The 18,308-nt window shown below is 34.1% G+C and overlaps 1 protein-coding gene across 2 annotated transcripts in view; it reads right to left on the reverse strand.

Moving 5' to 3' along the window:
* The window catches only part of LOC114324528 (protein furry), a 274,530-nt gene that overhangs the window by 245,905 nt on the left and 10,317 nt on the right, over nucleotides 1-18,308 (reverse strand). For both annotated transcript variants that reach the window (XM_028272390.2, XM_028272389.2), the window contains exons 3-4: nucleotides 15,363-15,565; nucleotides 5,225-5,412 (exon numbers count right to left, since the gene is read on the reverse strand). In XM_028272390.2, the coding sequence (XP_028128191.2) occupies nucleotides 5,225-5,412; nucleotides 15,363-15,565 (391 nt within the window). The remainder of the gene's footprint in view (nucleotides 1-5,224; nucleotides 5,413-15,362; nucleotides 15,566-18,308) is intronic.

Below are 18,308 nucleotides of genomic sequence, written 5' to 3' on the forward strand. Positions count from 1 at the left end.
AATAATGACGTGCAACGGTAAGTAAATCAGACGGACTGTATATTAACTTCCTGGAGAAGGGCAAAATGGTCACAGGGTTTTACTATGCCACATTATTGGACCCATTCGATACCGAATTGTAGAAAAAACTGTCCCAATTGCGAAAGAAAAAAGTTCTCTTCCACCATGACAACACACCGGCTTACACCTCCGCCGTCGCCATGTCCAAATTGGTCGAATCAGGCTACAAACTGTTCTTCTATCCACCGCATTCTCTAGATTTGACCCAGCCATCATCATCAGTGGCGTCACAGCTCTTTATGAAACAAAGCCTTCTTCAGAACAATCATCCATTCGCCCTTGTCTCTGGCAACTCTTCTCCATGCTCTAATTCCAATAGATTTTAAATGATTCTCTAAGTTGTCTTGGTACCTAAGTCTAGGTATTCAACTTGCTCGTTGTCTTATCGGCCCTCTTCGGCCAAAAACTTTTATTCTGTCCTTATTACATGCCATATCCATCTAAGGTGTCTTACCATAATAAATTTTACGTCAGGTTCTCCAAAACTTCTATACAACTCAAAGTTGTTACGCCTGCGCCACAAACCTTTGAGCAGGTCTTGGTCATTCGGTGTAAGTGACCAAGTTTCGGAACCATATGTTAGCACTTTTCTTATTAGTGTTTTATAGACAGTAAATTTAATTTTTCTAGGTAGTTTTGAGGCTATCTGTCTTCTTAAGCCATAGTAACACTTGGCGAGCATTCTTCTTCTTTTAATTTCTTCACTGACATTGTTATCTTAGGACAGATTTGGCCCTGTACGGCTTGTTTTTGTTTCCAAACCGAAAAAGTCAGTCGCCAGGCAGAAATTTAAGTCGAATGAGGAGTTCATCACCGCCACGGAAGCCTATTTTGCAGACCTCGAGAAAATGTATTTTTCAGACGGGTTAAAGAAGGTGGAACATCGCTGAGTCAAGTATATCAAGGTAAAAGGAGACTATGTTCATAAATAGATCACCAATTTTTAAAATTTTTCGATATTTACGGCAGTTATGACTATGGACTATAACAACAGAATAGCTAACAATAATTGAGATCTTATTGAAATAACAATAAACATACAACAAAAAAATGAAATATAATAGCGATAATATTAAGAGGCTACAGTCGCGCGTCATCAAAACGGAAAACGCGTTCCAAGATTGCGGCTTCAATTTTGAATATTTTGTCGAGATATTTGGCACATATATTCGTAATATAGTAAAAAATGGCGGTACAGAGCCCAATTTGAGACATATGTTATTATGTGGAAATTACTCTATAATTAAATACAATATTAAAAAAACGAGCCTGTACCTGTACCACCATTAAGAAGACCAAAAATTACACTTTCTTCAAATAAACTTTTTTATCCCATGCCTATATTCTAAAGTTTTTCTTTTCAATTTTTCCTTCTTTCTTCCATCGTATTTCCTGTAGGGCTAGGATTTCTAGTGCGTATTTTTTCATTTCAAGGGCTATTTGTTGCATTTTACCTACTGCTAGCATGGTTCTAATATTCCAGGATATCATTCAAATAAGTTTCGTTCTTTTCTTCTTATTGAGCTTCTTTCCTTCTTTCTTTTGTGTACGTTATTTTGTTTTCGTTAACCGTTTCCATTGCCGAGTTTGTTTCCAATGGTTACCATCTCCATTTTTCATTACCATCCACGGTTAATCCATTGTAGTCCCTTTTAACATTTCTCCCCATGTCTCTTAGTTCCTTACACTTTGCTCCTATTTCCTTCTGAATATTTCTTTTTAAGACTGTCATCCTGGCTTATGAAAATCTTCTCCCCTTTGATATGTCTTAATTTCAAGTTTGTCATTTTTTCTTTTAGTGCAGCTTCATCATTCGTATCTATTTTTGGACCCGTTATTACTAGATTATTTTGCTTCATTTCATTTTCACACCGTTCTACCCTAATTTCCAAAATATTTAGCTTTTTCTTTGTTTCCTCGAGTTCTGTCTTTACCTTATTGTTTTCTTTTTTTAATTCTAGTATTTCATCTCTAAAAACCTTGTTTTATTCCCTCGTTTGTCTCATTTCATTCAAAACTTGTTTCAGTAAGCTATTTACAGAATAGCTAACAATAATTGAGATCTTATTGAAATAACAATAAACATACAACAAAAAAATGAAATCCTAGCTTCAGCGATAGTATTAAGAGGCTACAGTCGCGCGTCATCAAAACGGAAAAACGCGTTCCAAGATTGCGGCTGTAATTTTGAATATTTTGTCGAGATATTTGGCACATATATTCGTAATATAGTAAAGAATGGCGGTACAAATACCAATTTGAGACATATGTTATTATGTGGAAATTACTCCATAATTAAATACAATATTAAAAAAACGAGCCTGTACCACCATTAAGAACAACAAAAAATACACTTTCTTCAAATAAACTTTTTTATCCAATGCCTAGATTTTGCGTCACATTGGGACTACTAAATTTTTTATCTCTAACAAGAAATCGAGCATATTATAACTAATAACTGATTAGGCAACATAGAGAAATAGTCATTGTCATTTTGACTAACCTGTTCTGTTATCTGTATCGATATCTGTTCAGTGCAGTAGTGTATTATTTTAAGAATTCGTTAGTGTTTATTTATAATTAATTTATTATATTTTTGTGTAATAGAACTAAGTTGTTGGACTATTTAAAAAAATAGATTATGTATTGTTAATTGTGAGTTTTACTTATTCGCGGTGTGCAAGTACTTGGAAGGGAAACGAGAAACGACCGTGCGAGAGTCGCGGAGAAATATTGCAACTATCTTAAATAACTCGTATTGTGAATTGAAATTGTCAAATTGACGTATATTTCATACCTTCTGTCATTGAAGCAGAAAAATTATATATTGCTCCACAATATTGATATGATATGCAATTATTATATAAAGGTAAATTTAATTAATTGTATTTTGCTTGCAGTACTGCATTTTAATAACTAATTTTATTTACTACATACAATTGTTTACGTTTGCTTAACATAACCTGCACCTTATTTTTTCTTCTTATTATTTTTTTGGATTATGGCCTTGACAATTATCCAGCAACCAGGACTAATATAATTGGCCAATATAATTAAAAGTGCGAATAAAAGTACAGAGCGTAGAAATAGAGGTCGCTTTGCCGAACTTGCACGGTCCCAATAGGTAAGTACAGCTGGTTCCTAAAAAAACTGATACGACTCTTAGTAAGATTTGATCATTTTGAGCAGTGTATGATTGGTCTGACATTATATTATATTTATTATGACAGACAAATAATAAAATAAACAGACAAAGAACCATTTTTTGAGGTTGAAGTTATCTGACAAATTTTAAGATTTGGCAGTGACAGTGACAGTATGTAAATAATAAGTATTTATCCTTCAAAATAATAATAAATTAAATATAATTAAACTCATATTCATTATATCACACCTCATCAAAAGCTTTTTACAAGAAAATATTCAGCGATTTTGACATGGCTTAGAGCCAGACTACATTAAGATCCCCTATCAATCGTGCTGGTAAGGGGGCATCCATAAACTACGTCGTAAAAAATTTGGACTTTTTAATACCCTCCCCCTTCCGTCGTAATTCGTCGTTTACAGACGAACCCCCCCCCCATGTCGGCGTCGTCATTGCAGTTCATGACCCCTCTTTCAGTGATTTAAAAAAATTCAATGTTATTTCTGTTTTTTTTAATCAACCTTGAAACTTTATTTACGAATGTATCATAACAAGAACAATTAAGGGGGTAGGCGCAAAATCTTGGTCCAATGCTATTTAAATGCATTCTTTTTCGAATCCTGAGAAAACTAATAAATATATTTGAAAAATATAAACGCAGAATGAAAGATTACATTATTACCGAGGGCTGAAAGTCCCTTAGAATAAACAGGTTTCTTTTGAATAAAATTTTTGAACTTAAAAATCAGAAACTTTTGGACCTCGGTAATAATGTAATCTCTCAATCTGCGTTTAAATTTCTCAAAAATTTTTATTAATTTTCTGAGTATTCGAAAAAAATGAATGCATTTAAATAGCGTTGGACCAAGATTTTGCGTATAAATCTTCTCTAAGTATAAATACGACTTACTAACAAAATAGAACACAATATTTTATTTCCATTCATTCTTTCAGAACTATTTTTTCACACACAGTATGCAGCACATAAATGAACTAACAATTTAATATTGTTTGCTTCCAGACGTTGTTCTGTATATATAGAAGAGCTTGTTTAAACCCAAAGAACAATGTCCTATTATTTGTTGTCCTGTACAAAAGTGCTACCTAATATTATTTTAACGCTGTGACTGATAAAAACGAAATGTATGCGATAAAAGTATCTATAAGAGAATTCTTTTTAATTTTAACATAGGTGTCTTTATTTGTAAACGTTTTGTTTTATTTTCAATTTCATTTCAAAAACTATACGTTTTTATATGAATATCTGGATACTTTAATGCTTGTAAAAGCTAGTAAAAATTATATTTATAGAGGCAATAGCGACAAATTTAAATATACCAATATATTAAACGACGTCGAATGTGCACTCACAGCCCCCACCCCCTGTCGTATTTCGTCGAAATAAGCAAGCCCCCCCTCCCTCTTCTCAACGACGTAGTTTATGAATGTCCCCTAATTGCCTTGCAGCGAGACCAAAAACAAAAAGAAGAAGAAGAAGAAAGTACACTGCTCAATTTTCTACAAAATACGCTTTAAGAGTCGTATCAGTTTTTTTGGAATCAGCTGTACATTTTACGTAAAAATATTTCGAATTCTAATGCCAGTATATAAAGTTTTAGGAGGAATTTTTAGTCAAGAAATATATTCAATAGTTTAAAATTTAAATTTTAAATTTAAACAAAAAAAAACCAAAAATCTGTTTTGGTTTATTTTTGTAAATATTTATTTACTTAAAATAAAACTGTTTTCTATTACTTCCATTTAGTGCGCCTATGTGACAATATTCAGCATTCTTCTTAGTTATGTCAAATAATCTCGACGCACTGTTGCCAAAGTTTCGCAGAACTTTCGAAAAAAGGTATGCTACTATCTCCCGAAGTTACATTGATGACGCGTAACTGTTGCTTCTTAAAAGAAACCATTTTTATATTTAGATTTTATTTACAACATATTCCTAATACTACCAGCCCCATATCCTGTATGATTAAAAATTTCAATTCACATAAAATAAAACCCTACCTTTTTTGCTTGATATCTGATTTTTTCTGTTCTGGATTTGATACCTCGGACATTTGCCTCTCGTACCATGAAAATAGTGCTCTTAAGAGAGAAGGTAAACAATGTTCAGCCACCGATCCAAATGCACTAAGAAGCTGATCAAACTCTGAATCTTCACCTCTTTGTAGAGATTTCGACAATGGTTTTTCCTGCAAATACAAGTGATGCATAGTTTAATTTTAAAACATACTCTTGATGCTAATTTTAAATATAAATATTATAACTAAATGAGCTCGACACAAAAAGTATCGCATAAAAATGTATTAAGTCTATAGGCCTGGATCCCGCGCACCAAAAAAAGTTGGTTAATAGCAAGCTGAAAATTTGTGAATAGCTTAACTGTGTCTAGTCGGACAAACTTTGATGTACGGGAATACTGGAACAGGGGAAGTTTTAATTGTAGAGGAGGTCAAAAATTTGGAACGTCAGAGTGCGAAAACATCTCATGTATTTTGTCGAACAGAAATTTCAATTGATTTGTTACCTTTCATTAAACTCTCATGCACAAATCAGACTGCTATTTATCACCAACATAATTTTTGTCACTTGACATGTGTCGGACTTATTAAAATACCCAGTTGGTGAAAAATACCAGTCTGATTTTTGCATGAGAGTTTAATGAAAGAGTAACAGAAATTGCAAGAACTCAATTTTTATTTTTCTTGTAACTGATTTGCTGACGATGGCAAAAAAATAAATATATTAGTTAAGAGCGTAGGCGCAAAATTCCGGGCCAATGCTTTTTAAATGTATTCTTTTTTTTTTCGAATCCTGAGGAAACTAATATGTGCTTAAGTATTTTTCAAAAACTTAAACGCAGAATGAAAGATTACATTATTACCGAGACCCAAAAGTCCCTGAAAATTTCTATAATGTTTATTTTAATAAGTTACAAGAAGGAAAAAAGAGAGAATTTAGTATGATTTTTAATTTTAAATATCTCATTCAAAAAAACTTTTTGTTTATTCTAATGGACTTTCGGCCCTTTATAATAATGTAATCTTTCATTCTGTGTTTAAAATTTTCAAAAATATTTATTAGTTTTCTCAGGATTCGGAAAAAATGAATAGATACATTTAAAAAACATTGGTCCGAAATTTTTGGCCTACGCTCTTAAATCTAGAAAGCGATAGCTTAAATCTAAATTGAATTAAATGGGTGTTTTTTTTTCTAGATTTGACTGCAACAAATTCTTTTGTATTATCTTCAAAGTCAATTTTATTGACGAGTTTTTGCTATATAGCTAATATTGCCAAACCAGATAATCTTTCCTCTACCCTCTACCACAGTAGAACTCAAATAATTTTTAATAACTTTAATAATTTTGAACATGATCTCTCATCACAAGAAAAAACAGACACAGTTAAAGCGAGGAGGATTCTTAATGAAAAAGTGATATTTGGTAGAGATGTAGATAGATATTTTCAAATAAATATTGATTATTAAGAGCTTTTAGTAGTAAGTACAGTTTTTACTGGATCAGTTAACTTTTGTCGAAGAGCAAGACTTTTTTTTAAATACCGTCGTCACTGAATGTAACAATATCACTAAAAAACCAAAAAAATTATCATAACCAAACATCATATCAAATCAAAATTTAACGAATTTAGGACTTGATCAATTATTCTAATACTGTCTAATTTCTATGTTAAAGTTTTCATTATCTGCTACATTTGTAAGATTCTCACAAATTTTAATTACAGTCGAACCCGCTTACTGGAATAGCCTTCGTGCCAAGTAAAAGTATTCGTATATCCGGGATATTCTAATAACCGATCATTATAGTGGCTAGTAAAACCATTTCGGGACCTCAAATTTTTATCCCTTAAATCGGGATATTCCTATAACTGGTATTCTAATAAGCGGGTTCGACTGTATATGAAATTTATATGGCTTTATAGCTTCTATCCTACTTAGGGGTTTAGGGTAGTATCACTTAGGGGTTTTAGATTTAACTCAGGAACATGTAGTTTTATAATATCCCATCTTTTGTGGAGGAAGACAAAAATACGTAAAGTTATTGTACTATATTAAACAAGTTTACTATTTTATTTGACACTTTAGCAGCATCATTCATTTCTAAATTTAAGCTTTGTGCAGCGCGTGGAACAAAAAAAGCTCGAGGATTATCCTACCCTTATCATACACGCATATTGGCACCGTTATCATACCCTTGACCTCTCATGTCTTTTACATTTAAATTTTGTAAAAGTTCAACTACAAAATTAAATAACCCTTTCCCTGTAGAGTCAAATATTATTCGAAAAGCTAAAAAACTCTAAAAGAAAAAATTTAGAATTATCGTTTAATACAACAAAACGCAAAATTAGACTTATTTGCTTTGTACGACTTGAATCTGGGGTACAGTCCATAATTATTTAATAATATTTGGAACTATGCACCGTACCTTAAATATTAATTTTTATTTTAGAAAACATTAATACTGAAAAACAGATATTTGGATATTATATTGTTTTTAAAAATACAATAATAGTAGTAATTGTTTATTAACACCAAATTAATATAAAATAAGATTTGAAATATTTTTTCAGTAATAACACAATATTTGATTTTTGAAATTTCTCTAGGAGTCAATGAAACAATTTAAATTAAAATTGTGTAAAAATGATCTCATTTAAAATAAATATTTCTTATTTACTAAACCTTCGGTTTGGCGCCCCTTCGGGGTTGCGCCCGCGTGCGTCGCAGGCGTTGCACGCTCGGTTACGGGGGCCCTGGAGTAACAAATCTATTGGAAGTTCTGTCCGACAAAATACATGGGACGCTTTCGTAGTCTGACGTTCCTAATTTTTAACCTGTTCCACAATTAAAACTTCCTCTGTTCCAGTGTTCCCATATATCACAGTTTGTCCGACTAGACACCGTTAAGCTATTAACAAATTTTCAGCTTGCTATTAATTAACTTTTTTTTCATACGCGGGATCCAGGACTACTAGAAGTTTTGATTAGTAGCTTTTACATTTTTTTGGAAATACCAGGGAATTGTTTTACCAGGAAATAGGAAACCAGGAATACTAGGATATACCTGGTTTATTCCAGTACAATAAAAAATCAAAGACAAACAGGCCAAAAAATTAAAATAACAATTATTTGATCTCTTAGTAACCTCTTACTCTGACGACGTGCCTCATTCTCTGTGGAAGGCTTCTTATCATAGACCATATGTACTCCAAATCCAAATTTTCCCATTCTTCCGTTAAAGAATTTTCCAGTTCACCAAGGTTATATGGAGCGACAATAAGGGCTCTTATCCGTCTTTCTAGGCAGTCCCAAACATGCTCAATTGAGTTTAGGTCTGGGCTGATTGCTGCTCACCTCTTAGCTAAGAGGCGAACCTCTTAAAGATATTGCATTGTTATTCTTACAATGTGTTGGCAAGCGTTGTCTTGCATAAGAACGAAATTATCTCCAATAATTGGAACAAGAGGTATCACATTTTCTTCAAGAACCTCTCTTAAATACCGATCAGCTGTCAGGGACCCCCTACGAAACACTGTTAATTCTGTGTACCTTGCAAAGCAGATGCCTCCCCATATCATAATCGAGCCACCTCAAAAATTTCTGGTTGCTCTTATGTTATGTGTAACTTCCATTTTGTCTATACCTTATAAAATCTTTTAAAATGATGGATTGGTAGATTTCCATAACACCAACAACATATTGCTGCAATAATCCATCTCCAAGTAAAGCTACGTATTTGGCTGCTTTTTCTGACTTTAAATTATTGTTATTGGTTTTATCACAAGAAACTCTCGAGATATTTCCGTACCTATCTTACTTTCGTCCGTAGCATCCTGTCTTATGCTTCTATAATATGGTCACCATACTATTTTAACCATATTTATACCCTTGAAAAAATTCAAAATAAGTTTCTCCGGATTTGTGCTTATAGATTAATCTTGAAGAACATGTCTTTAGTGGAACTAAGGTCAAGGCTAAATATTAGTTCCTTAGAAGACTACAAAAGTGTGATTTAATTTTTCTCTATAAACTACTTGACCATACCACCGACTGTTCTGATTTATTAAGTCTTATCAACTTTAGATGTAGCACTAGAATTCTTAGAGAGATGCCCGTATTTTCTATAAAACACTATCACACCAACTATGGTAAATTCTCTCCAATTAACAGGATTCAGACACTGGGGAATGACTTTAGCCAATCTTATGATCTGGTCGATATAAAATCTGTAAGATTTAGGCACTGCCTGACTGAGTATGTTAGGAATCGAAGATGAGTGACTTATAGTTTAAGAGCTAGTGAACCCTCCGACTAACGGTCGTCCTGTAAGGCTAAAAATTTTTCTAGTGATAATTCATAGCACACCAAGGCTAAAAACCATAACCTGGCAGGCCTCAGCGGTGCACGTGTATCTACCAGGTGAATCGAAAAGTGCAAATTTAGGGTGTAAAATAAACTTTCTCCTGTAAGGTTTAAATTTAAGTGTGTGTTTGAGTAAGTCATTTAGAAGAAATGTGTACAATGACAGGCGATTCTGAAGAGCATAAGACCTTGCCAGGCGAGGGGAAAGATTAGGGGTTTTTCCTAAAATTGTTATTTTTGCATCGAACAATTTTTTTTTTGGTTTTTTGAATCATTTCAAACAGAAAACGTCTTTAGTGATTTTTCTCTTAAGTTGATAGTTTTTGTTATATGAGCGATTGAAAATTTGGAAAATTGAGAAATCGGCCATTTTTAACCCTAAATCGGACATTTGTCTATAAATTTCAATGTTGCCAAGGTACGTACATATTCTGTAAACATTGATTGATGAAATCCCGAAGAGTTTTTTGCAATAAAATATCGAAAACCCCTTTGTTTTTTTAATTGCTAATCAAGCGTGTGCGACACTGTAGTAAAGTGAGGACGTTTGAGTTTGCATAAATTCATTATCTCTAAAATGGGCAAATATCAAGAGAAATCCTCAGATAGGTCGATTTTTATTTTTGAATTAGGACTTTTTGGCATATATATGATACTAGTGACGTCATCCATCTGGACGTGATGACGTAATCGATGATTTTTTTAAATAAGAGTAGGGGTTATGTGATAGCTCATTTGAAAGGTTATTTAATTCTCTATTCAGTAATATAAACATTAACATAATTATTTATACAGGGTGTACAAATAAATTTTTTCTTCTATTTGTCAAATATAATCAAAGTTAATTTAATAAAAAAAAATGTTTGTACATCCTGTATACACAATTATGTTAATGTTTATATTAGTGAATAGAAAATTCAATAACTTTTCAAATGGGCTATCACACAACCCCTACTCTCATTTAAAAAAATCATCGATTACGTCATCACGCTCAGATGGATGACGTTACTAGTATTATATATATGCCAAAAAGTCCTAATTTAAAAATAAAAATCGACCTGTCTGAGGATTTCTCTTAAAATTTTCCCATTCTCGAGATAATGAATTTATGCAAACTCAAACGTCCTCACTTATACTACAGTGTCGCACCTGCTTGATTAGCAATTAAAAAAACAAAGGGGTTTTCGATATTTTATTGCAAAAAACTCTTCGGGATTTCATCAATCAATGTTTAAACAATATCTACGTATCTTGGCAACATTGAAATTTTTAGATAAATGTCCGATTTAGGGTTAAAAATGGCCGATTTCGCAATTTTCAAAATTTTCAATCGCTTATATAACAAAAACTATCAACTTAAGAGAAAAATCACTAAAGACGTTTTCTGTTTTTAATGATTCAGAAAACCTAAAAAAAATTCTTTCCCCTCGCCTGGCAAGGTCTTATGCTCTTCAGAATCGCCTGTCATTGTACACATTTCTTCTGCATGACTTACTCAAACACATACTTAAATTTAAACCTTACAGGAGAAAGTTTATTTTACCCCCTAAATTTGCACTTTTCGATTCACATGGTAGATACACGTGCACCACTGAGGCCTGCCAGGTCATGGTTTTTAGCCTTGGTGTGCTATGAATTATCACTAGAAAAATTTCTAGCCTTACAGGACGACCGTTAGTCGGAGGGTTCACTAGCTCTTAGACTATTACCTTGGAGTCTTCATTTCATTTTCATTTTACTTAATTGCCGGAGATTTTCATTTTAATAATATTTTCAGGAAATCTACGTCACTTAAATTTTAATCATTTGTTTAATAACATTTACAAATTATTTAATACTTAGTTTAGTATTTGTGTTATGGTTAGGATACTTTATTTTTGTTAAATTTTTGTAAAATGGGGACATCCCGTAATAAATAAATAAATTACTCATTTTTTTCTAAGAACTCACCTCATTATTGAAAACTCAAGCATACATAGTGCACATATCAAATTCTCGAACACAAAAGTCCAAAATAAATATTCTTTCTTATCAATATTTTGGTTACTTTTTTTTCGCAAAAGCACGCTTTAACTTGAAATGTTATTGTATGTAAATGTTATTTAATGTAAATTGTAGAATTCCCTCATCTTACTTAGTCTCAGCATCCGTATGGCTTGCAAATTGTAGAAGCCGCGGAGGTGTAACCAGAGAAGGTTCCCATTGTTTTCATTCTGGTGGGATGTAGAATAGCATTATGTTGTTTTATATGCCATTAGAGTGAAAACTTAGTCTTTTTGCTAGCAGTTGCCGCTAGGCCCTAGCGGCTAGGGCATCTATGCCATTTCGTTCGTTGCAATCCGGACTGCACGCTGGGGTTTGTTTTGGTTGGATCAGAGAGAGCAGCATATGTGCCTCCTGATTTTTTTTTATTATAGGTTATTCACTACATGCAATCAATAAACAAAAAAATTATAAGCATGTTAGTTGTTTGTTCAAAGGGGTGTAAGTATAAATTTGTATTTGTTATCCAATGATAACAAAGACTCCACTAGCCTCTTAAATTATTGAACTGTGCCCTGAAAGGGTAAGTAAGTAGTTCACTGCACTGCACGACACTTCACTTCACTGCTGCTTAGAACCTATGTGGTAGCTCCAGTGGTTTGTGCCTCCTCAGTCTCCGAGTCTGCTCACTATTATCCAGCAGGTTTAATGCAAGATTATTAGGGTGGTTTTCTAATTTTACCAAATAGCGGCTGCTGTATTCACTCACTGTCTCCTTTACTGTGGCTACTTGAAGATCGTCTCTGATTTCTCTGTTAGGTATAAACCAAGGTGCATTTGTTATGGTCCGTAGTATCTTCGACTGGAAGCGTTCCAATATCTCTATGTTTGAGTTTGCAGCCGTACCCCATAGTTGTACACCATATGTCCATATTGGTTTTAAGGCTACTTTATACACCAATAATTTGTTTTTTAAACTAAGCTTTGACTGTCTTCCCAATAGCCAGTAGTATTTGCTGAGTTTTAAGTCAAGTTGTTTTCGTTTGTTAAAAATGTGCTTTCTCCAGGTCAGTCCTTTATCCAAGTGCATCCCTAAATACTTAACGCTGTCAGATTGAGGCAGATCTTGTCCATTTAGGGCCGGTACTTTATGCCTCGATTAACAGCCCGTTAGTTAACGGAGGTTTAATCGGGACCTCTTTAGTGTCTCTTGCGTTGTAATAAATGCAATTACAGTATTACAAGTATTATAATAATTAAAATAAGTATAATAATAATTATAATTGCATTTATTACAAGGCAAGAGACCCTAAAGAGGTCCCGATTAAACCTCCGTTAACTAACGGGCTGTTAATCGAGGCATAAAGTACCGGCCCTTAGTGTAACAGGTGGCACTGTACCTCTGCATTTGGTAAATGTAACCTGCACTGATTTTACTTCATTGACTTTGATTCTCCAGTTTCTTGTCCAGTCCTGAATTTTCACTAGATGTTGTTGGAGAATTCTTGCGGCTATGACTGGGTCTTTGTGTTTGACCATTATCGCTTTATCATCTGCAAAGGAAGCTGTAATTGTTTGGTTGCTTACTGGAAGATCAGCTGTGTACATAAGATAGAGAAGTGGACCAAGAACACTGCCCTGTGGTACCCCTGCCTTTATCAATGTGATTTCTGATGTTGTCTGTCCGTACCTTACAGTAAAATATCTTTCTTTTAGGTAGGATTCCATAATAATGTACAGTGTGTGGGGGAGTGATTTTTTAAATTTAAATAGTAGTCCATCATACCAAACCTTATCAAAAGCTTGACTCACATCTAAGAAAGCAGTCGTGCAGTAACTTTTTTGCTCAAATGCTTCATTTATTTCGTCCACTACTCTGTAGATCTGTTCAATTGTGCTTTGATCCTTTCTGAATCCGAATTGGTGTTCAGGAATCAGGTGGTTTTCTTCTATTATGGGAGTCAGTCGGGTTATGAGTAGCTTTTCTAGGAGTTTACCAAGGACTGGCAGCAGGCTGATTGGTCTGTATGATGTTACTTCATTTATTGGTTTTCCAGGTTTTGGAATAAGTATAAGCTCGGCAACTTTCCATTGGGCAGGGAAGTGTCCTAATCGTAGCACCGCGTTGAATATTGTTGTTACTAGCACAATCCCTTTTCTTGGAAGTTCTTTAATAAGACGGCCTTTGATCAGATCAAACCCTGGAGCCTTATCTGGATTTAAGTTTCTTCTGATTGTCTCATGTACCTCTTTGACTTTGAAGAGTTTTGGAATTTGAGACATTTGATATGGAGCTTCAAGAGTTTCTTTGATTTTAGCATCTATTTCAGGCGTATTTTGCGATGGAAGAGGTTGAAAGACTTCCTCCAGATATTTTCGGAAGGTATTTGCTTTTTCCTCGTCAGTGCGTGCCCATGTTCGGTCTCTTTTACGAATCGGAGGAATTTGTTCATTTTGTCTTTTTAAGTTCTTAACCGCTTTCCATAACGAATAGTCTGTATCTTCTGTACTTGTCAGATTTTCTAAGTATTCGTTAAATGATGCATTCTTTATATTGTTAATAAGCTCTTTCAATTCTCTAGAAGCTTTGTCATAATTTATCCTGTTTGTCGGGTATCTATTACGCTGCCAAATCCTTCGGAGTTTTCTTTTTTCAGCTATTTTCTTTTTTATTATTAGGTACTGGGCAGTGTTGTTTTTTTTGTGATTTGATATTTCTGGTGTTGCATTTTTCGCAGCAGTGTGGATGATGTTTGTTAATTGATTTACTGCAGTTTCAATTTCTGTTTTTGTTTTTAATGATATTTTTAAGTCAATTTCTGCATTAATTTGGTTTCTATATTGTTCCCAATTGGTATTCTTGTTAAACAGCATTACAGGAAGTTATTTTTCTATAATTGTGGTACTAATGTGCCTCCTGATGAGAGACTAATAAGTTTCGAAACCGGTAGAGGTGCTTGCTGCACTCTCTGATTGGACTAGAATATGGTTCGGCTGTATTTTCGTTTTGCAACGAAATTGAAAATGGTTATTCATTTTTGAAATGTTATTGGTTTTTAGACACCTAAAGAAGACCGTAGACGAGTGGACAATTCGCTGTAATATCAGGTTCGAATTGTTTTCTAGTGCTCTGTGGCCATTTCTTCTCGAATCGACGATGATAAATAAATGTTTGAATCGTGGAGTAGAAAAAATGTTTGTATTAACAGCTACTGATTATTACACTAGAGTTGTTGGTTAGGTAACTTTCTTTAATAGACTGCCCTAAATTGACAGCTACTGATAATTATAACAACAATGACTTACGCACTTGTTAATGAGGTAACTATTCTAAATAGACTGCGCTCAAAAGAGCTCAAATCCCCAATTTATAATTTCACGAATAATGTATACCTCAGCACAGAGGTTAATGCATCTATCATAGTAACAAACTTTGAACTTTGAGCTTACAACACAATTTAATCGAGGACGTGATTGCAACACTTAGGAAGTTCAATTAGAAAATATATTATTTGTCAATTTATTAAGTTTGCAGGTTGAATGGATTTAAAATATTACTCGATGTTTCACAATTTTACCCGGTGAAACTATAACAATTTAGGAAGTGAGATTAATGTAAGATTACAAATTAAGGGATTAATTTGTGATTAAACAATGAGTATTATTACATTCTGCTAAAAATTAAAAATTACTTTTAAAATTTTTGTTCTCTTTTAAAAATTATGCGATACTTTTTGTGATTAGTGTATTTTTCGGACAAAAAAAAACTTACTTGAGACTCTGTCATAACAGATTCAATCTTTTTCTCTGCTATAACTGTAAAGTCTGCAAACAAATTTCTCATCACAAACTCGCCAGGTCTTAAGTCCATGTCCAAATGTTGTCCTGACGATGCACTTCTCTCCTTTTGTGCTCCCCATGGTAAAACAATTCCTCGATTGATCACTGTAGTAAATGTTTGTTTGGAGTCAACTCCTGCAACAAAGAAAGATTAAATTTTTTTGTTATCCTTTTTTCTCCTTCCTCTTGCCATATTATTATGTTGACTTAAAAAGAAACAGATAAGTAAACGAATACAAAAATCTATTAGGACGGACAACCGAAAATATAAAAACGAACAAATTCAACAAACAATTGAAGATAACAAGAGCCTCAAAGTTTTAATAAGACAATTAACAAATTGCAAAAAAGAAATAACGAAATTAAAGGATAGAGATGGAAATATCATCATCAACAAAGATAAATTATTAAGGGTAGTAGAAGACTTCTATACAGACCTATACAACAGCCAACAAAACCATGATGAGCCACTAGAAGATTCGGAAAAAAGGTTAGTCAACCAAGGATCGGAATTGATGCCTGATATATCAACAGACGAAATCAGAAACGCATTGAGAAAAATAAAAAGAAATAAAGCTCCGGGAGAAGACAATATCGTTATAGAAGCCGTAAAGATTGGAGGAGACAGACTTTTAAACTACATAAAGGAATTGTTCAACTTATGTCTGCACCAAAGTGAAACACCTACAAGATGGCACAGTGCACTTACCATCTTATTACACAAAAAGGGCGATTCAACAGACCTCGAGAATTACCGGCCCATAAGCCTATTAGACCACATCTACAAGTTATTCACAAGAATAATAACAAATAGACTGGAAACAAAATTGGATCTTTACCAACCTAGAGAACAGGTGGGTTTTAGGAAAAACTTTGGCACTAACGACCACCTACACTGCATAAAAGGAATTATAGAAAAATCTATCGAATACAACTGACCATTGGTCCTGGCTTTCGTAGACTTTCGCAAAGCATTTGATACGATAGAAATTAACAGCATAATGAGAGCATGGGAGGAAAGTTGTATAGATTATATCGGTACTCCAAACTGATAGCGAACATATACAATAATGCAACCATGACCGTCCGACTACACAAAGATACCAAATCTATAAAAATCAAAAAAGGAATTAGACGGGAGACACGTTATCTCCCAAATTCTTTACGGCAGTACTTGAACATGCTTTCAAACAATTGAAGTGGGACGCCAAAGGAATAAATGTCGACGGTGAAAGGCCCTCCCACCTACGATTCGCAGACGACATAGTTCTTATGACAGACAACTTAAAAGAGATTAGAACTATGCTTACTGAGTTAGATGCCGCCTGTAAAAAAGTTGGTTTAAACATAAATTTTGGAAAGACACAATACATGACAAACCTGGTACCAAGCGAAAATCCAAAAGTCGACGTCTACAAAATAGCATTGGTCCCTAAATATAAATACTTAGGGCATGAAATCCAAATTGCCAGGGACAATCAAACTGCTGAATTACAGAGAAGGATCACCTTAGCATGGGCCGCATATGGAGCTCTATCAGACATCTTCAAGAGCAACTTGCCAAATTATTTGAAAAGGAAGACGTTCAACCAATGTGTGCTTCCAGTCATGACTTACGGCGCCGAAACATTATCGTTAACCCAGGCCACAGCAACGAAACTTAGAGTGGCCCAAAGAAGAATGGAACGGTCACTACTTGGACTGACTCTCAGAGACAGGGTCAGAAACGAAGAAATCAGAAGAAGTACAGGCGTCACAGATGTCATAGAGCGAGTAGCATGGCTGAAGTGGAATTGGGCGGGCCATGTAGCCAGAATGAAGGACGGGAAGTGGACCCAAAAAATTACAGTGTGGAAACCAAGAGAAGACAGAAGAAGTAGATGCAGACCAATTACAAGATGGACAGACGACGTCAAAAGGATTGCTGGGAATTGGTTGCAGAAAGCCCAAGATCGACAAAACTGAAAGAAATTAGGGGAGGCCTATGTTCAACATTAGATGCTGAAGGCTGGATGATGATGATGAAAAAGAAACAGAGGGATGAAACATAACATGAGAAAGTATTAAACAGAGCATGCCTGATGATTGAAAATTTCTTAACTCATTCACTGCCAGAGTGTTTTGTATGGGTTTTTACGTTCAGGCCAAGTGGTATATTGCAGATGGGAAAAAATTTTCATTCTTTGGACCAAGCTGCACACAAGTAGATTTCTACAGATAATGAAGTCTTACGAAAGAAATTTACGTCACCCATATTAAGAAATTCTTGGAAACGTGTCTCTGACATGGAAATGAAAAAAAAGTCTCGGTCATATTGACCCAGCTGGCCTCATAGGCGTAACCAGGGGGTGGTTTTGGGGGTTATAACCCCCCCCTTTTGGATGTATTTTGAGCTCTATACGCTTAACACCATTATTATTCCATACCCCCCAGAGACCTTCAAGTAGATGTAACACCCCCCTTAGGATCATTCTGGTTACACCTCTGGCTGGCCTGTGGGTAATAGTCCAGAAAGCCACTGCGCATCCGCTAGGAAAAATATTCTAATTCGGATTCTTTGCACAATCTTACTCAAAAAGGACTCCTTTTAACAAATTTGCATGTTGCCAGGACCAAAAAGTGGTCAAAAATTTTTTAAACGTTTTTTTTTGTTTTTTTCCTAAAATTATTTTTTTTGCACGGAAAAAAGTTTTTTTTAGGTTTTTTGGATCATTCCAAAGAGAAAAGGTCTTTAGTGACTTTTCTCTAAAAATGATAGTTTTTGACATATAAGCGATTAAAAATTGAAAAATTGCGAAATCGGCCATTTTTATCCCTCAAAAACTATGTGAAAAGCTGAAAATTTGAATGTTGCCAAGGTAGGTAGATATTCTTTAAA

The sequence above is a fragment of the Diabrotica virgifera genome, chromosome 6 (assembly GCF_917563875.1).
Source record: "Diabrotica virgifera virgifera chromosome 6, PGI_DIABVI_V3a".
Taxonomy (NCBI): domain Eukaryota; kingdom Metazoa; phylum Arthropoda; class Insecta; order Coleoptera; family Chrysomelidae; genus Diabrotica; species Diabrotica virgifera.